We start from the raw sequence: 21,545 nt of genomic DNA on the forward strand, positions 1-21,545 counted from the left end.
AAAAACTAATGAAATAAATTAGAAAGATTTAAAAATTAAAAATGTTTTTAAAATTTATAGTCCTTTTTAAAATTGCTGCTTTCCTTAAAAGAATATTTGGTAATCCTGCCATGAAGGATCTTGTTCAGGCACTTCCTGTGATAGGGTGACAATGTTGTGTTCTCAGTCTCCCCACTGCGTCGTCACCCTCTTACATGTGCTTCTGGTGGAGACTATAAGCATCTTTTACAATGTTTATACCGCATGTTCCACCACTGACAGCATCAGGAAGCCCATTGTGAGTGATGACATGCAGCTGTCGCTGGAGCAAATGTATGTAGACAGGAAATGGCTGCAGAGTGCCTGACATAGATCAGCAGCACGACTATACAAAAAAAAATTATGAAATAAGGTTAAAGTATTTTTTTTAAAGAAATGAACATGGGAATTGTGGGGGTTAAATAGAGGTTCACTTGTAAGAGGAATTTCCAAGCAGGAAAAATAGTATGTCATTGTAATTGAGCTTTTTGTTCAACAAATTCATAATCTGCTTTTAACAAATAATTGATCCAAAACCAGCTTTTATTGCATGAATTGGAAGTATGCCCTTTGCAAGGATTTAGAGCAGCAGAGAAAAGCACAGCCACACAAGCCAAGATCAGAGGGACATGGTGCTCCCAAGCACAACCTTGGCAAATTAGCGGTTAACTTGGCCAACTTCTGCCTTACCGGTGGTAGCCTCAGGGATCTCAGTGTGACCCTGTTCTTTTAGTGCTTCTCCATTGGCTAGATCCTCCTCTAGCACTGTGGCCCCGTCTGTAAGAGGATGATAAGACAGCAGGCATTAAGTGTCAGCCGAGCAATAATCCTAAAATATGCGGAACGTCCCGTTATAAGCCCTCGCAAGTCTACGCAGTTATCTTGTCACCAGCTTTCCTAGACGGTCAGACAAGGTTCTAATTTGACAGGATTTGTTCCCAACAATGGGGATTACTTATACACTTACTTATATACAAAGTGTAAAAGTGACAATGCTCACAGTCCTGTAGCACATAATGACACGATAAAGCCTCTTTTTTGATATGTATTATCTGTTAGGCCAGGCATAGGCCATATGCGGTGGTTTGATATCGGGAGATGACCTTACCTTTAAACTATGTTCTTTTCTGCCAAGTGCTCTATACTCTGAGTTGCTTTTATCTCAGAGAAGGAAGGGGATGGCAAGAGGACACTAGCAGATAAAAATCCAACACAGCTTTGTTGATGGGACCTACGCTAGTGTTTGGTACCTCAAAATCAGTCTGAGTACGTTCTGATCCTGCCAGCTAATGTTTATGACACTGATATTTATTCTGTGGGTGCAATTTCACAACAACCTTTTGCATATCATGCCCTTCGTGGGATTTGAACCCAGGACTGAGGGCTGTAAGCATGGCAATTTTTGTACCTGGTTTGTGTATTGATGCCGCACTGCACATTGCCCAGGCTGTACAGTGTTTACTGTATATTCTTAGTACTATACATGGGTACCCATTTGGAGCCAAAAACATGGCAGCAAGGTCTGTGATAGGCTGGCCATTTTTACAAGCCAATCTGACACCGACCTTGTGCTCACCAAAATGTTCTCCTTTATTTGTACTTTTACAAACATTACTGCAAATCTGTATGTCAGAGTGGTCCACTAATGCCTCGTTTCCACTGAGCGGAACGGTTCGGGTCGGTACAGTTTGGGAGGGTTAGAATGGTCCGGTCTATTTAGGTGAGCATTTCCACTGCAAGTCGGGCCACCAGGGACCATGCGGGGTTTACACCAAATGAGGTGTTTGTTTTGCTCTTTCATTTGACATCAGCATTGAGGTTTTCCTGTCCGCCAATCAGTGGAATCTATCGTGTGACGCCAGTAGCTCCACCCTAACCGTACCGTACCATTTCCTATGGCCCTACATCTGAAGCAGGACCAGGAATGGTGCGGTTTGGTTCGGTTGTATGGGCCACTTTCATAATGGAAACACTCAAACTAGCGTACCGTACCGATCCGAACAGATCCGCTCAGTGGAAACGAGGCATTAGTTGTGTCCAGCACCCATCTGACCTAACATCCAGGGAATGAAGAGCTTACTCTACAATGAGAGGTTGTTATATCTTTTTTTTTTTTTATTACAATGAAGACTATTATTATTACTAAAAGACTATATTACTATTAGAAGTGATCATTACTTGGCGCTGAAGACCTGGTACCTTGTGGTGTCTGAAAGTACCTTTATTACCCTTGAAACTGATCCCTATAGACCAAGGTTGTAATTGGGCTGTCACATCATCTTCTAAATTGACATTAAGCCCTTCCTCCTCCAAATGCTAACCCCACTCCCAGTCACTTGACAAATGTTAGGACTTCAGTGGGCATTAGTGTCAAGGCACCATTTTTAACTTGGGCCTAGGCTCCAAGGGGCTCCAACGGGGATATACAGATAGATTTGATGGCCAACACAGATTAGTACCTTAAAAAAACTTGGTTAGGTCGAGTTCACTTTATTATATTTTTAGACTTTTTATTTCGAACACTAATTTAGGAGTGGAAAAATGATTAGCTGGTACAACCCTAGCAATACAGCTGAACGTTAAACTGTAAAAATGGTCTACCCATGTCTGAGCTTAGGTGGTCTTGGCTGCCCAATCCTATCACATGTTCTACTTTACCCAGTAATGGGCAATATGGCAGACAACTATGAAACACAATGCTAGATACAATGTCAAAACCTTCTCTCTATATATATCAGAGAACATTTACAAACATCTTTACTTATGTTATGTGGCTCTCAAGTACAGGAAGCTAAATTTAGCCACCGTGGGTCATTAAAGTGGTTGTAAATCCATACATTTACCCAGTGAAGTGACTATCCTTAGGTGATACACAGAGATGAAACAAATCTTCTGACATAGGTTGTACCTGTTTATCGCAGTCTTCTCTTCTCTACATCTGTTCAAAGTGCAGAATTTTATAAAGCTTGTCTGAGCTGTCAGAAAGAAGTTAAACACTGCAGAGCTCAGTAAGGAGAGCCCAGAGCTAATTGGAGGGAAGGAACACACACCCTTCACACAGCACACAGGAACACGGCTGGAGGTCTCTACCTTGTCACTTTTTTTTCTCTTGGTTTCTGGAAAATTTTTCAGAAGTGACTCATGCAGATAGCAGGGGAATGAGGCAGCAGACAGAAATTATATTTAGTGCTCTTAATTGAGACAAGTGCACACTATAGAAGGATATGCTTTGTTCATATTTCATGTCTGAGGTTTACAACCACTTTAAAGCTGAACTCTAGGAATTCAGTCATTTTGTAAAATGTGCAGGTATACAAAGCATTAAAGTCCAACAAGGTACGTGCCACCTCCTGGACTTATCTCTCTTTAATTTACATCAGTAAGGAGCGCCGGGCGGGAGCTATCACACTATAGGAGCACTTTGTTTTATGTACACTCCTTCACAGAATACAAAGGCTTCTGTGAATGGGCAGCAGAAGGAAGGGCGGGCAGAGATGCAGAGTCTCTCCTGTGAGAGCGCCAAAGTATAGTGAAGGCTATCTTCTCAGAGCTTCATAATACTCTCAGATGTAAATGAAAGAGATAAATCTTAAACATGTAATAACTGGTACCCAAAGTTAATGGTGTTATTGAAACATTTTGCTGAATTCCTTGAGTTCGGCCTTTAAGCCCAACTGAAGTTTTTTTTCCTCATTAAAGCACTGTATTGTATTTTACTGTATGTTTTTGCTTGGATATGCCTAATATACATTTTCCATTTACTAGAAATGTGCTTCCTTCTATGCTGTCAGAGCCCCAACCCTTGTCACAAACGTCCTAAGACAGACAGTTGTACAGAAGAAGAGGGGGGCCGTGTCTGACCAATATCAGATGAGAAGTTGTTAGGTGGGCAGGAAACGTTTGTGGAATCTCCTCTGTTCTCCAGCTTTTGGTTTGCTTCCATGATACATAATACATGGTACATGTTGGAGAAGAAGATCTTTTGGGGTCGGATATTTTACAATTGAATAAATGTGTAATGATTTTCATACAAAAGCTGGTTTGTTGAGTTAAACTAATATTCCTGCAATGAACTGAAGAATATGAGCGCGTTACCTTCTCTCCTCTGGATTTGGCTCAGCCCGAGTAACCGAGAGGGTGAGAATTGCATGGAATGTCAGTGCGTCCGGTCCTGCTCTGAAATGTGACCCCGATTCCCAGGAAGGTCCATGAAGCACATTATTGGGGTATTAAAACTAGCAGACTATAGAGCGACATGACCAAAAAAGCAAGCGAGCTTTGAAGTTGTGCTTGACCTAATAAGTAAGATCATTTTAGACTTTTCGTAGGTTGTCATTTTTAGGGAACAGCCACATATTTGCACCAATTATTCCCCACATGTAAACTGAAGCAGGTTCCCCTAGGTATTAACCCTACAGTAATAGAAGAGCTATAGTATCTCACAAAAGTGAGTACACCCCTCACATTTTTGTAAATAATTTATTATATCCTTTCATGTGACAAACACTGAAAAAATGACACTTTGCTACAATGTAAAGTAGTGAGTGTACAGCATGTATAACAGTGTAAATTTGCTGTCCCCTTAAAAAAACTCAACACACAGCCATTAATGTCTAAACCGCTGGCAACAAAAGTGAGTACACCCCGAAGTAAAAATGTCCAAATTGGGCCCAGTTATCCATTTTCCCTCCCCGGTGTCATGTGACTTTTTAGTGTTAAAAGGTCTCGGGTGTGAATGGTGAGCAGGTGTGTTAAATTTGGTGTTATCGCACTTACTCTCTCATACTGGTCGCTGGAAGTTCAACATGGCACCTCATGGCAAAGAGCTCTCTGAGGATCTGAAAAAAAGAATTGTTGCTCTACAAAAAGATGGCCTAGGCCAGTGATGGCGAACCTTGGCACCCCAGATATTTTGGAACTACATTTCCCATGATGCTCATGCAATCTGCAGTGTAGTCGAGCATCATGGGAAAAGTAGTTCCAAAACATCTGGGGTGCCAAGGTTTGCCATCACTGGCCTAGGCTATAAGGAGATTGCCAAGACCCTGAAACTGAGCTGTAGCATGGTGGCCAAGACCATACAGCGGTTTAACAGGACAGGTTCCACTCAGAACAGGCCTCGCAATGGTAGACCAAAAGGGTTGAGTGCACGTGCTCAGCGTCATATCCAAAGGATGTCTTTGGGAAATAGACATAGGAGTGCTGCCAGCATCACTGCAGAGGTTGAAGGGGTCTGGGGTCAGCCTGTCAGTGCTCAGACCATATGCCGCACACTACATCAAATTGGTCTGCATGGCTGTCATTCCAGAAGGAAGCCTCTTCTAAAGATGAGGTAGTTAAGGCTATTGATAAGCTTGCCATCAGGAAGTCGCTTGGGCCAGATGGATTGACAGCCGAGTTTTACAAGCACTTTAAGGTTACTCTGGCCCCGTATTGAGTGGAGGTTTTTAAGGGCTGTCTGAGAGAAGGTTTACTCTATCCCTCCATGTGACAATCTGTGGTGAATCTTCTGTCAAAGGTTAAAGATTCTTCAAGAACTGAGAACTGGTGGCCCGTTAGCCTTTTCAATGTTGATAGGAAGATACTGGCAAAAATCATTTTGTGGCGTTTATCATCTATAGAGGGCAATCTACTTTCTCACCACCAGCACGTTTGGTTCAGGGTAGAAGCACTTTTTCAGCGGTGTTAGCTGTCTAGGAGGCCCTGGAACGGTGCAGGGCTGCAGGCTGGGGAAAGTACCTGCTGGCATTGGATCAGGCAAAAGCTTTTGATCGTGTCAATCATTAGTACCTATGGCTGCTTCTTGCCAAGTATGGCCTGGAGGGGGGGGGCTTTATCAATTGGCTAAAGACTTTGTACAGAGTGGCTGAAAGCTTCATGCTTGTGAATGGTTGGATCGGACGATCCTTTGAGGTTGACTTGGGTGTGCATCAGGGGTGTCCTTTGCATCCTCTGCTATACGCGTTTGCAATCAATCCCTTCATCAGGAGGTTAGAGAGCGGACCGTTGTGCGGAGTGCCTTTGGGTATTCCTGGTGAGCCTCCTTTGAGGGTTGTGGCCTATGCTGATGATGTGCCTGTTTTCATCTCTGGGACAGAAGAAGCGGAGGAGGTGGTCTCAGTGGGGGAGCAGTATGATGAGGCATAAGGCTCAAAGAGCAATCAGGATAAGAGTGACGTTTTCTGGATGGGAGAGGATGGCGATAGCTTCGAGCTTCTAGACACCTCCCCAGAGCCCCAGCAGGAAATTAAAAGTTAAAATTTGATCCCGGCGAGTACGGTCTTGCAAATTGGGAAAGCAGGCTACTAGATGCCAATGCCAAGGTTGCCAGCTGGAAGGAATGAAAACTCTCTTACAGGGAAAGGATTAACCTGATTAAAACTTACCTGATCCCGATATTTCTGTATGTCAGCTTTGTCTGTGTTTTGCCAGTGTCTCTCTATGCGAAGATCTACACCTGTTTTTTCTAGCGGTTATGGGAGAACAAACTAAACTTCATTAAGAGGTCTGTATCCTACCTTCCCAGGGTGGCCCAGGTATGGTCAACCCCGGGGTATCTTTTTCTCTGATGTTTTTGAAACATAATTTTGGTAACATGCTGGCAGAGGAACCGCCTGGATGGGTTGGTGTTTTTCATTTATGGTTTAGGCCTTTTCTGCGAAGCTGGGAGAATGGTGGGCCAGTGAAAAGCCGGAGGGTCCGACATGGTAAGTTCCCAGCTTACGTTGCCCTGTGCCTAAAAAAATGTTGGCAGTGGCGAGTGACAGCGGAGGAAATGAAGTCTCTTCCTAGAAAGGCCCTGGAGAGGAGGGTCGTTGAATCTGCCTTTAGCGAGCCACTGGCCTTAAAGGATTGCCCAGGCCCTGTTATGAGGGAGGCCTTCCTGTCGAGGTGGTGGTGCACAACATTGTGGGTGAGGTTGGGAAGATTCGGGGTCTTGAGAAGGACAGGTGGCAGCCAGGAACCTGGACAAAGGCGTGGAGGAATGTCAGGTCCCCGTAGCTTCTGTCGGTCAGTCTCTGGGTGTGCGGCTTTCTTTCGGTCCTTTAATGACCCCTAGATTTTTTATAAGATTGGATTTTTGGAAAAAGGCTGCATGCATGGGATACAGGTGTAATCGTTTCTTAGCCTGAGGGTGTGTTTAGGTGGAGGTTAAGGCTTTGTTAAGTTTAATCCTGATAATATTAATATGAAAATGTGTCTTAGTTGATATATTTAGTTTTCTTTATGATTTTTTTTTTCCTTGGAAAAAAAACAATATTCTGTTTCTATGCTGATGTAAACTATTTTTGTTTATATATAATTTTTATTTATTTTGTATATATGTAAATATGTTTTTATGAGGTTTGTAATATTTTTAATAAATAAAAATGTACAATTTATTAATGGACTTACTTGTGGTTTTCTGTTTCATTTGATGTGATAGGCCCCCAAAGATGGATCAGCTGCAGGTGGGATGCTGACAGAACCCATAGCTTCCAATGTGCTAACCATTCCTTGCTTTCAATGGGGCTTCTGCCTGCAGCTAATCACAGGGAACCGCTGCATCTAATTGCAAATGGCCCCATGTGCATGTTTTATCTGTGCGTGTCTATAGGTATCTGTGGGTTGTGGCTTATCTCAATGCAGAAGCAGCTTTTTCCTCAGGTTAAGGGTCCTTTCACACGAGCAGTCTGATCCGAGCTGAGCAGGTGGATGACAGGTCCGTCTCCGCTCACTGTGCAAAGACAAACCTGTCAGAGCACCGCTCTCCTCTATGGGGAGATCAGATGAGAACAGACCGCCTGTACGTTTTAATCCAATCCCATCCTCCAGATGGATGAAAATTAGGGTCGGATAGTGGCCTGTGTCAGCGGATATGTCAAATTCGACATCCGCCGCACCATAGGGGTGAATGGGGGGTCTGATCTGAAAAACTGACAGGCGGACCTTATCAGAAAGCCTGGGTGAAAGGGCCCTAATAAAAAATGATGCTAGGACATGTTCTGGAAGGGGAGCAAAAGGTTTGGGATTTAATTTGGTTGGTCTCTGGACCATAAAAGTGGAAATAGGCCCTGAATATCAATCCAGCCCACAAAACATTGCATCTGTTCAGATAGGGAAGCCTCTGATTTTAATGGTCTATTCACCTATACCTAATTACCATTAAAATAAAATTATAGGCAAACTTTTTTTTTTCTTCATTTTGGATAGTAAGGAAGAGTTAAAACCCCTGTCAGCATAAACCCCCCCCCCCCCTGCCGCTTCAATCTGTGTCCCATTTGGGTTTTGCTGGTACCTTTCTCTTGCAGTGTCCTTTGGACCCACCCTTGCATACAAGAACTAAAGTTGTGTCTCCTTACACTGTGTGCAGCAATAGAAACTCACAGCCCCATAGCTTAGGATGGCAAGGCACTCCCCTGCTCCAAAAAAACAACACAGATCACAAGAGCGCTTGAAGGCAGGCTTGTAGGTGGAATGAAGCCCAATAGTTAATATTCATAGATAAATGTACAAAGACAACCAGGATCTCCATGATGAGTAACATAAAAAGCCAGTGTTTATTGTGTCAACAGCTTGAAAGGTATAATTTAAAAAAATTGGATGGCAGCCTAGATGGAAAGCCTTACTGTGTCACTGTGGCTGCATCTGCATCCTTGTCAATGGTGGAGATGGATGTCCACGGGTGCCGATGGAGGGGCAGGAACCTAGTCGGGGCTCTGGATGGGGGACACACAAAGTCCAAGTGGCCGATGGACCGAAGCCGGAAGACAGATGGGAGGAAGCTGCGTTCCAAGTCCGTGGAACGCACTGGACAGCCGAAAGTTGACAGGGCGCCCGGTGATTACGTCAACCGTCAAAAGGCAGTGTTTATTGGGACAACAGCTTGAAAGGTACAATTAAAAACACTGGATGGCAGCCTAGATGGAAAGTCTTACTGTGTCACTGTGACTGCATCTGCATCCTTGTCAACGGTGGAGATGGATGTCCATGGGTGCCGATGTATATAGAAGTATAATCCATGTATACTTGTATACATTTTATTGCATATTTTTTCTATATAATATCTGATTATCTGCCTATTATATATATATATATATATATACATACACATACACATACACACACACACATACAGTATAAATATATATATAATTTTCTATATATATTTATTATTTTTTTATTTATCCTATTTATTCTGATGTATCTCAATTGTCCTTTCATTCAAATTGTTCCCCATATGGACAGATTCGCTTATAAGAGATGGGTTATAGTCCCTATTCCCTATTGTATTTGTTTTTTGTTCTTGTCCTGTGTCTGAGTCTATATCCTTGCGTGACAGTTCTAGAGATCGATACGGTTTTTAATTTTACTTCCAAGCCCACCCCCCGGGGTGGGGCCATTGTCCCTTCTTCCTCCCACTACTTGCATTTAAGGAGGATTGGTCCGTCCCGTCAAAGGCTTGATAAGGCGCAGGCGCGCAAAACATGTTGCCATAGTAAGGGGACTAAAGAGCCATACACACTATCAGATTTTCTGAAGACTTTTTCCTTCAGATTTACCTTTTCTATGTAGTGCAAGGGCCTGCCAGATTGCATACAAATTGAAAGTGTTTAGGTTTGACCTCATCTTATCTGGTTTTGGTAAGTCTAAAGGAAAAAGTCTTCAGAAAATCTTCTAGTGTGTATGGCCCACAACTCTCTCTGGCTTGTCCTCCACTGCCTTCTGTTCCCTAATGGCATTCTGGCTTCCTGGCGCGGTGGTTGACGTAATCACCGGGCGCCCTGTCAACTTTCAGCTGTCCAGTGCGTTCCACGGACTTGGAATGCGGCTTCCTCCCATCTGGCTTCCGGCTTTGGTCCATCGGCCGCTTGGACTTTGTGTGTCCCCCGTCCAGAGCCCCGACTAGGTTCCTGCCCCTCCATCGGCACCCGTCGACATCCATCTCCACCATTGACAAGGATGCAGATGCAGCCACAGTGACACAGTAAAGCTTTCCATCTAGGCTGCCATCCAATTTTTTTAAATTGTACCTTTCAAGCTGTCACAATAAACACTGGCTTTTTATGTTATTCATCGTGGAGTTCCTGCCTGTCTTTGTACCTTTATCTATGAATATTTACTATTGGGCTCCATTCCACCTACAAGCCTGTCTTCTAGCGCTCTTGTGATCTGTGTTGTTTTTTGGCCATTTACTCTCCTTCTCATGGAGATGCTCCTGACATATTAGGCTGTATTATTCCACCACCATCTTTTCAGCAGGTGCCAGATCTTTTTCCGTGAATTTACTCCCCTGTTCCACCCTCCTCCCTTCTCCAAGCTAACAGACATGTTGCAGACTGACTGTCCCCTGTTAACTCTTTCCTGTAAAGAGTGGAAGTTCAGGGAAGCAGCACAGAGAGTAGGAGCCATCAGCATTGAAAGTTATAAACCCCAAGTGCTAGGTAGGGATGCACCGACACCTGTTTTTTAAGAGCAAGTACGACGAGTACGGATACTTGTGCTCAAGTACTCGCCGATACCAATTACTGAAACCATGCGGTTCGATTTGAGTCCATACAAATGGTGAATGGGCTCAAATTGCACTGTAAAGAATCACTTGTGATATGAACAGGAATGCGGTGCGATTCCTGTCCGAATCCCATGCGGTTTTCTGCATTGCTTCTGTGTGGTGAACCCAGGCCTAAAGCGTTTGTTACCCTAAAAAAAAAAAAAAACAGATCCAGTTTCCTTAAAGCATGTTATACAGCACAGTGCTTGTGCTGTCATTTGGCCCCTTGTATCACCTAAAAAACCCAGCTGATCCTGACAGTTTCTACCCCCCTGTACACTGACCACGGTGTATCATGGCTGCTGAGCCCTGATACCGTGGTCAGTGTACGTGCCTCCATCATCCCGCCCCTCCACTCCTGCTGCTCTTATATTTAATTTAAGATGATATAATCTACTCTGTTATAGAACAATAAGTGTCAATGTGCCTGTGTTATAGAAAAATGATGCAATCGGTACCTACCTCAGAGCGGCTCCCGGCGATCACGTGACCACTAGGCTCTCTCTCTCCTCTCTTCCCCTCCTTCCAGGCTGACATCAGCGGCAGTGCTCGGCCCTGCCCGCTGCAGCTGTTAACCGGGCAGAGAAGAGAGCCGAGGGGTCAACTGAGCACCAGGAGCTGCTCTGATTTAGGTACCGATCTGCATATTTTTTCTATAACACAGGCGCAGGGACACTTATTGTTCTATTACAGAGGGGATTAGATCGTTTTATATAAGTGGCTTGACAACCACTTTAAGTCACTACGACAAGCCTGGGTTCACACGGTGCAACCCTAGTGCTGGGGTAAGAATTTTAACAAATATTTTACTAGGAAATGTTTATTTTATTGTGTAAATTTTAAAAAATAAATACCGCTGAGGGTTTAATACTAGTTTAAAGCAACCAATGTCTCCATGTTCGAAATATCGGTTTTGGGCAGACCAGCTTTTTTAAAACTATCCAAATGGATGTCATTCGAACCCGCACGTTTCATTGCTGTGTTTTAGCACATATACAGTGCCTTGAAAAAGTATTCATGCCCCTTGAAATTTTCCCTATTTTGTCATGTTACATCCAAAAATGTAATTTTTTTTTTTTTATTGGGATTTTATGTGATAGACCAACACAAAGTGGCACCTACAGTATCTCACAAAAGTGAGTACACCCCTCAACATTTTGGAGGGATGTGCTGTCCCCTCCAAAAAACTCAACACACAGCCATTAATGTCTAAACCGCTGGCAACAAAAGTGAGTACACCGGTAAGTAAAAATGTCCAAATTGGGCCCAGTAAGCCATTTTTCCTCCCCGATGTCATGTGACTCGTTAGTGTTACAGGGTATTTTGTGAGATACTGTAATTGTGAAGTGGAAGGAAAATGATAAATGTTTTATAAATAAAAGTCTGAAAAGTGTGGCATGCGTTTGTATTCAGCCCCCTTTACTCTGATACCCCTAATTAAAATCTAGTGGAACCAATTATCTTCATAAGTCACCTAATTAGTAAATAGAGTCCACCTGTGTGTAATTTAACCTCAGCATAAACACAGCTGTTCTGTGAAGTCCTCTGAGGTTTGTTAGAGAACCTTAGTGAACAAAAAGCATAATGAAGGCCAGGGAGCACACCAGACAGGTCAGGGATAAAGTTGTGGAGAAGTTTAACACAGGATTAGGTTATAAAAAAAATGTCCTAAGCATTATTCAGAGACGCAGCCAAGAGGGCCATGGTAACTCTGGAGAAGCTGCAGAAATCCACAGCCCAGGTAGGAGAATCTGTCCACAACACAACTATTATTCTTGAGCTCCACAAATCTGGCCTTTATGGAAGAGTGGCAAGAAGAAAGCCATAAGTCGTCTCGTTTGAGAGAAGCCATATATGGGACACAGCAATATGTGGAAGAAAGTGCTCTGGTCAGATGAGAACAACCCTGAACGCACCATCCCCACTGTGAAACATAATGGTGGCAGCATCATGTTGTGGAGATGCTTTTCTTCAGCAGGGACAGGGAAGCTGGTCAGAATTGATGGGAAGATAGATGGAGCCAAATACAGGGCAATCTTAGAAGAAAACCTCTTATGTCTGCAAAAGACCTGAGACTGGAGCAGAGGTTCACCTTCCAGCAGGACAACAACCCTAAACATACAGCCAGAGCTACAATGGAATGGTTTAGATCAAAGCATATTCATGTGTTAGAATAGCCCAGTCAAAGTCCAGACCTAAATCCAATTGAGAATCTGTGGCTTGAAAGTTGCTGTTCAGACGCTCTCCATCCAATCTGACAGAGCTGGAGTTATTTTGCAAAGAATGGGCAAAAATGTCCTTCTCTAGATGTGCAAAGCTGGTAAAAACATCCCCAAAAAGACTTACAGCTGTAATTGCAGGGAAAGGTGGTTCTACAAAATATTGAGTCAGGGGCTGAATATAAAATGCACGCCACACTTTTCACATATTTGTAAAATGTTTTGAAACCATTTATCATTTTCCTTCCACTTACATTTACGTTTTTGGTTGTAACATAACAAAATGTGAAACATTTCAAGGGGTACGAATACTTTTCAAGGCACTGCACATAGGATGAACCGTGATGCATTGCAGCAATGAAAGCTGCAATGTCACTCTAAACCTAAATCATGCTGACACACAAACTTCAAGGTGTCTGTCACCCCCAGAAAACCATCAATGCAGCAAAAATATTACTTAAAATAAAACTGCACTATAACATTTACCTCCCAGGAGGAACACAACGCTGGAAATAAACAATAAAACCCTCCGGTCAATAACAAATCACAGATGATAAGAACAAACAGTATGAGAAGCTGCTGAAATGGCTTCATGTTCCTGTAAAGAAGAATATGGTTTAATGCTGTGAGAACAAGGAAAGAATTCTATATACTAGAAGAACTCCAGGCAAAGCAAATACACCCCTTCCAGTTTTGAATTAAGTAAAAAATATTAACAGGTGCTTGTGCGAGCAATTCAAGTTTCTGCTAAGGTCTATCACCAGCTCAACACCATAGGAAAAGAAATGGCGTCCTTTAACCTGGTCCAATGAGCATGCTGGGGTGGGGAGGTAACCAAAGAAGCAGATTCTGGCAGATAGGCAAGTACCAGAACTAGGATTTTGGGAACGCCGAGAAGAGGGTGTTAAACAGTGATCAAGGGGGATGTTGGTAGCTGTAAAAGAAGGTAAGCCATCTACATGGGCAGGGCCAGTGCTAGACTATTTTGCACCCTAGGCAAGACCAGCTACGTGCGCACACCACCCCCCCCCCCCCCAAAATAAAAAATAACTGTTCACATTGCCAACTTTCTTGTACATAATGCCCCCTTTTAACACTACACTCTGCTACACCCCCTTCTTGCACACACTGCCCCTCTTTAACCCTACACCCCCCTTCATATACACACTGCCCCCCTTTAACCCCACACACCCTTTTATATACAAAGTGCCCCCCTCTCTAGAGGTGACATCCACCGGGGATGAGGAGGTGACAGGAGAGGAATGTCTCACTGGCCATGGCTGCACCCTAGGTGGTAGTGCGCCCTAGGCGGCCGCCTAGTTTGCCTAGTGGTAGCACAGGCCCTGTACATGGGCTATAGAAAAGGTAACATCCTGAAATTATGTCTTTTGCCTGGAGTCCCGCTTTAATTCCACAAGTACACTCTAGGTCTATCATTAATTCTATTACATACGGGTTCTCTACCACGGCTCTCACCTACTTTTATGCTGAACTCCTTACCTGGCAAACAATAGTCATAAGGTTCCAATAGGCTCACACAATCATACAGTTCCTCAATGCCAGCAAGAGGGGCCATTGGGATTCGGTTATGTGTAGGGGCAGGTTGTGAGCAACAAAGTAGTGCTGCTGCACAAACAACAGGGGGCGCCAGCAAAATGGAAATAAAACAAGACATGTTTAGGTATAGGAAAGCTATTAGAACAGAGGGTGAAAAGGGAAATAAATGTTAAAAGTAGCACCCTAACAAAAGAAGCATGGAACAAGTGGAAAAAAGACAATCCTAACCCCCAAACATATATTTTATGAGTCTCGTTTGAAGAGATAGATAGATAGATAGATAGATAGATAGATAGATAGATAGATAGATAGATAGATAGATAGATAGATAGATAGATAGATAGATAGATAGATAGATAGATAGATAGATAGATAGATAGATAGATAGATCTCGCTTATGTGATTCATACACCCCTGCTACACTGCAGAGCCAGGTGGGCGACACCATTTTCTCTACTACAATGAAGGATTACAGCAGTGTCACCTGCTGCCCCTAGGATGCCAGCTGATAAAATAAGGAGCAATAGCACCCAGATTAGATGACCCCTGTACAATCTCCTGCATCAGTCTACTGTGTTAGACTGATAGCACAAAGCAGTGCAAAAGAGCCCAATTGCAGTTTAACCAGTCACATCCCGCATTACATTAGTTGACTGCAAACAAAAAAAAAAAAAAGGAAAACCACATATTGTCTGAAAGCTTCTACAAGTGTGGATTGTTACACTTATTGTGCTCTAGCCACAAGACGTTAACTCACCATCTCCATGTTGTAGTGCAGATGGCAGCCGGATGACACCCTCCTGGCCATGGGCAGCATCGTCTATGGCAGACCCTCCTGAGCCGACCTCCTGAGGGGACCCATCAACATGATCCCCCACTGCATCGTAGTCCTGGTAGTGATCAGACATCCTGGTGCAAGGTCAACCTGTGAGAAAGATATTTTTATTAATGTAGAGTCACACAACATCAACCAACACAGTGACAGCCATCCAAGCAGTGGTGCCCTACCAGCACAGTCAACCAGGAGGCACTGTGATCATATAAACAATATTCAGAATTTACTTCGGCATTTCTTTGCTTGACAGAAGCTGGCATCAGGAAAATCTCAAAAGATGCTAATGTGCCTTTATGAGCAATGGTTCCTTTCCCCGCAGGGGAACGTCAATTATGGTGCACTGCCAAGGAGCAGAAGGAGTACAATGACTGTGCTAGGATAGACAGCGCAGACAGGAAACACTCGCAGCGTCTGCAAAACCTAACACAGCCATCAGACTTATTAATGTGGACACTCCTGTTAGATTGTTTAATCAGATTGCTGATTGGTTTATAAGCTGCAGATTCGTTCCACAACTCTCTTCAAGGTTAACGAGCCCTGAAACGGACCTAACTAAGAAGAGGGTCACACCTTTAGAGAAGACCAATAACCTGGACCTCCTGGTAGGTAATGTCAGGGGGATGCATATCATCCATTCATGCATGGGAAGCATAAAACAGAGAATCTGACAGCTTTACAGATAGGTTGTCTTTTACAATCAAATTCAATTTCATCACAGGCCGCATCATCAGTATGGTTTTCCTCAAAGAGCCAGTTGTATCTGGGGTACGCTATGTACAGAGTTCAGGATTACACTACGTACAGACTGCAAAGTTTAGGATTTTGCCACGTACAGAGTGCAGAGTTCATGAGTGCATTACGTACAGAGTGAAGAGTTCATGAGTGCATTACGTACAGAGTGCAGAGTTCATGAATGCATTACGTACAGAGTGAAGAGTTCATGAATGCATTACGTACAGAGTGCAGAGTTCATCAGTGCATTACGTACAGAGTGCAGAGTTCATGAGTGAATTACATACAGAGTGCAGAGTTCATGAGTGCATTACATCCAGAGTGCAGAGTTCATGAGTGCATTACGTACAGAGTGCAGAGTTCATGAGTGCATTACGTACAGAGTGCAGGGTTTAGGAGTGCATTACGTACAGAGTGCAGGGTTTAAGAGTGCGCTACATAAAGAGTACAGTGGGGTGTGCAGAGTGCCATAAAGACACTAGAGGCATATTTTAAAAGAACAGTAAATGTGACTTTCACCAAACATTCACTGGTGATGGATCGCTGTAACCTAAACATATGCACCTGGGAAATTCACCTGCAGCGATTCACATTTAGGGTGAATCTGTGCTTTGTCGCCACTCTGTTCAGCCTCTGGAAGTGAAAGGAAAGTCCTGTATAAACTAGGAGTAGCTTGAGTCACAGCCTTTACAGGGCTATGGACTCCCTGAGAGCAATTACTGGCTCAGCCCCATTATACTCCATACCCAGAAGTGCCAGGTACCGCCTATAAATCCCAGCACTGAACTGAGTGGAAAGCTAAGTATGTGCTAGGAAATCATTAACCTGCAACAAGCATGTACATATCAGTGTTCCCAGAGCTCTTCTATGCATGCTTGTTCCAGGACAGCAATTTACCAGGATGTCCCAAAACCAAAAAGTTTTCAGCTGGGATGACTGACCACACAGCTCCACTCTGTATTGGCAGGGGCGTAGATAAGGGGGGGGGGTCGAAACCCTTCCCTTAGAGCCTCTGTCTATGGCACAGCAGCTGAGCTATTGTAGCCTTTCAGCTACTGGACCGAGACCGAGAACTGCACAGTCACACTTTCGCTGAGTAGAATAAATGTGAGTTCCGGCCCGTTAGTTTATTGTGCGGGCAGGCAGGGGCTCAGTATAGTGCAGGATGATGTCATATGGGAGGGACTGAGGCACCTTAAGTTACCCATTGGCTGACGAGGCAGTAGGGGGTGCAGGCTTGCATTCCAACTCCAGGCTGACTTCGTTCCGGCCAGCGCAATTTCCGCGTGGATGACTTCACACTCGGGGCGCCGGCATTTGGATACAGGCTGCATGCTGTCCCTGGTATTGTTCCAGCAGTATTTTTACTTAACCGATCCAGGTCCCCACACCATTGGATTTACCACCACCTGCACCTGGCACAGTTGTACATCACCATCTGCACACCTTGCTTCGGGTTCATCACCATATCCATTTGGCATGGCTTTCTCCCTAAGACCACAGCTCACGTATATCGTATGGCGAACCACATGGCTAAGTAAGCAAGCACTGCATATTAGATGGCAAGAATGGTTTTTATACTACTGACCCCCTGTCTTCCGTCCTGCTGACCCCTGTACCCAGCCCTACTAACCCCTGGCCTTCTGTCCTGCTGACCCCTGTATCCTGCCCTACTCACCCCTGGTCTTCTGTCCTGTTGACCCCTGTACCCTGCCCTACTGATCCCCTATCTTTCATCCTGCTGACCCCTGTTCCCTGCCCTACTGACCCCCTGTCTTCCATACTGCTGACCCCTGTACCCTGCCCTATGGACCCAGTTTTTCTTCCTGCTGACCCCTGTACCCTGCCCTACTGACCCCCTGTCTTCTATCCGGCTGACTCCTTTACACTTCCCTACTGACCCCCTATCCTCGGTCCTGCTGATCCCTGTCCTCTGTCCTTGTGACCCCTCTTCTCTGCCCTGCTAAGCCCCGTAAACTACCCTGCAGACCCTTTTAATCTGCCATGCTTCCTGTCCTCCACCTAGCTGATCATGGTCTTCTGCCCTGATAACTCCCTGTTCTCCACCCAGCTTACTAATGTCTTCTGCCCCGACAACCCCTACCCTCCACCCAGCTGATCCCTGGCTTCTGTCCTGATAACCCCTGCTCTCCACCCAGATGACCCCTGTCCAGGTTTTGTTTAACCACACTCCTTAAGCCCTTGCCACTGTTAGTTTGGTCACACCCACATTTTGCTGCACGCAAATCCCTTTCTCCCTCAAGTGTCCCTCATTCTGAAGTTCAAAAGTTGGGAGGTAGGAGTGTGGAGGGAGAAGAGAACTCTGATTCACTGCATGGGCAGCCACCCACTGACAAGGAGAAAGTGCGGGAGGGGGAGGCAGTTTGAGAAAGTAAAGGTTAATAACAGGCTAGCAGAAACTAGGCCATGTCGCCTGCAGTACAGGGGAAGTTGGGTGGGGAGAGAGGACTGCAGCAGAGAGCGCTGTGTACAAAACCAGGTGAGACATAAGGAGTGTGAGCCAGGGGAAGAGCAGCTGTGCAGGGAAAACACAAACCACCTAGAAGCAGCAGCAGAGCCTTGGGGACACACAGACAAAGGCAAAAACAGCCCAGTCTATACACAGTACAGACATTAGCTGGCAGCCTGCAGCTCAGTCCAAAATATAAGAAAGAACCCCTCTATAAAGAGCCTGACAGACTTTGCAAAATTCCATGTTTTCTACTTGCTTCACCAACAGATGTGCCTGCTGGGGGCGCTATATAAACTGTATGTAGCATCAGCTATTCTGCAATCAGCTGTTCCAGCAGCAGGATGGGGACTTCCCTTCATGCTTTCAGAACAAAACTGAGTCAGGTTGAGCGCTCAGCGATTCACAGGACATCTTGTAATTTATTAACAAATACAAAGCTTCCTCTGATTGACTAAGGTGGGTGGATAATGTCACAATCTCCACCTCATCTAATCAGAGGAAGCTTTGCATATGTTGACAAATTACAACGTGTCTTGTGAATGGCTGAGCGCTCAACCCGACTCAACTTTGTTCTGAGAGCATAAAGGGAATTCCCCATCCTGCTACTGGAACACTGCACAGTACCCTGTATGTAGCTGACTCTACATGCAGTTTACCCAGCTCTGACAGCAAGCACATCTATTGGTTAAGGAAATACTTTCTTTGTGCCACACTCCCAATTTGTTACAGCATGGCAGGTGTGCTAATTATTGTCTTCTTGGTTCCCAAAGCTGACCCCCCCCCCCCCATGAAAATAAATAAATAAAAATGATCCCCTGCCTTGTGTATGGGGGCCAAAGCAGAAATTTGTCTTTGTTTTTAACCACTTAAGCCCCGGAAGATTTTACCCCCTTCCTGACCAGGCCCTATTTTGCGATTCGGCACTGCGTGACTTTAACGGACAATTGCGCGGTCGTGCGACGCTGTACCTAAACGAATTTGACGTCCTTTTTTTCCCACCAACAGAGCTTTCTTTTGGTGGTATTTGATCACCTCTGCGATTTTTTGATAATGCGCTATAAACAAAAAAAGCAAAAACAACAATATTTTTCACATTTTTTTATATGAAATTCCCCCCAAAAAAATGTAAAAATCAAAATTTTTTAACATTTTTGTCCAATTTGTTTTCTGCTACATATGTCTGGTAAAAAAAAAAAAAAAATCGCAATAAGCGTATTTTGATTGGTTTGCGCAAAAGTTATTGCGTTTACTAACTAAGGGAAAGATTTTTGTCATTTTTATTTATTTTTTTTACGAGTAATGGCGGCGATCTGCGATTTTTTTTTTTTTGCGGGACTGCGACATTGCGGCAGACAGATTGGACCCTTGACTGACATTTTTGACACTTTTGGGGGTACCAGTGACATCACTACAGTAATCAGTGCTATAAATATGCACTGTTACTGTAAAAATGACACTGGCAGGGAAGGGGTTAACTTTATTGGGGAAGGAGGGGTTAAGTGTGTCCCTAGGGGCGTGCTTCTTACTGTGCAGGGATGTGGCTGTTTGTGTAACAGCAGAGATCTACGATCCTACATAGCAGGACCGTATGATCTCTGCTGTTACACAGGGGAGAATGACAGGCGGCTTTGTTTACATTAGCCGCCTGCCTTTCTCCCTCTGTAACGGACGATCGCGAGTGACCGGCGGACATCGGATCCGCCGGTCACTCGCGCTGAGGTGTCCGTGAACGAGGGGGGGCGGGTGTGCGCCTCCGGCAGCGCACGCTCGCCCCCTATTGGCTCACAGGCTAGTGACGTACCGGTACGTCACTTTGCCTGCACAGGGCTGCCCGCCGCAGTATATGTACTTGCGGCAGTCGGCAAGCGATTAAGAAACATCAGAAAATTGGAGGCGTTGTCCAAAGCAGCCAATTACATTCTAGCTATCATTTATGCTTCAGGTTAGAATTTAAAAGATTGGATTGGTTTCAACAGGTGAGAACATATTCTGCCAGCCAAACCATATCCATGTACAGATGCATCTCATACCATAGACATTCATGCACAAACAAATCACACTTACATATCTTATATGCATATGTTCTTCCAAAATATTAAGGTCAAGGGAGAACTGTAACCACTACACACCAATACATTAACTGAAGTCCAACTAAAATCCAGGAAGACATCCTGTACATCACAAAAATTGATCAGTTAACAAAAGGTCACTGGTGGAGAGAGAAGCTTTAATAGGTCCCAAGCCTGAGACAGGATGGGTCTGGAAGTACATGCAGTAGGTCCAACGCCTGAGTCCAGATAAACTCAAGACTTGGTGTGAATATGTGTGGAGGAAGCTGAGTCCCATGCCTCAATCTAGATCACACAGAAGGGGCAGTGGGTCCCAAGTCTTACGCCAGATGGGCCTGGGTTAGCTGCAGTGAGTGACCCACCCTTAATCCAGATGGACCTTGGGTAACTGCAGTGGATTCCAAGTTTTTCTCCAGATGGGCTTAGGGTAGCTGCAGTGAGATCCATGCTTACTCCACAGGGGCCTTTAAGTAGTTCCTGCTGGTCCCAAGCCTTACTCAAAATGGGCTTGGAGGTAGTTACAGTAGGTACCAAACCTCAGTCCAGATGGACCCAGAGATATTTGCACAAGGTAACTATTCCAGTGTCTTTAGTACTTGGGTTAGCCGCCAGAATGTCAGTCTTACCAAAGATCTTCCAATAAACACAATACTGTTTTGGTCAAATGTCCTTGCTTACACATTAAAAAAAACTGTGCTGGAAGCATGAAGGAAATGTCTCCAATAGGGATAAACATGTGAAGTGAGAGGCATGACAAAACACGTTGGGGTGGAGCTACGTGACATCATGAAGTGTGGGGCATGACAAAACACGTTGGGGGTGGAGCTACAGGACATCATGCTACAACCAGAAACTAGAGGTATCAGTGTTTTTTCTTTTGATGTGATGCCGAGGATGTCTCTTAAGGGGGCAATGTATTATCAAGGTGGCAAGTTATTCCCAGTGCACAGGATTGAAGTGCACTTTCATTGTGAGTGTAATTTCCGATGTTTTATTGGGTGTCGGTATAAAAAGAGCATTAGCTGTAAATACATACTGCGCGATGTTGGTTTTTTATTTCTCTTTGAGCCATATCAATTGTGGAAGAGGTTTACTAGTGTTATTTGGAGAC

At 44.4% G+C, this 21,545-nt stretch overlaps 1 protein-coding gene across 1 annotated transcript in view; it reads right to left on the bottom strand.

Annotated features, from left to right (window-relative positions):
- Positions 1 to 21,545, bottom strand: part of LOC309566734 (microtubule-associated protein tau-like) — a 133,873-nt gene that overhangs the window by 56,365 nt on the left and 55,963 nt on the right. The window contains exons 2-3 of the mRNA XM_082272006.1: positions 15,083 to 15,250; positions 709 to 795 (exon numbers count right to left, since the gene is read on the bottom strand). Of these exons, the coding sequence (XP_082128132.1) occupies positions 709 to 795; positions 15,083 to 15,233 (238 nt within the window). The 5' untranslated portion in view covers positions 15,234 to 15,250. The remainder of the gene's footprint in view (positions 1 to 708; positions 796 to 15,082; positions 15,251 to 21,545) is intronic.

This window comes from Pelophylax lessonae (genome assembly GCF_965119305.1).
Source record: "Pelophylax lessonae genome assembly, chromosome: 11".
NCBI classification, from domain to species: Eukaryota; Metazoa; Chordata; class Amphibia; order Anura; family Ranidae; genus Pelophylax; species Pelophylax lessonae.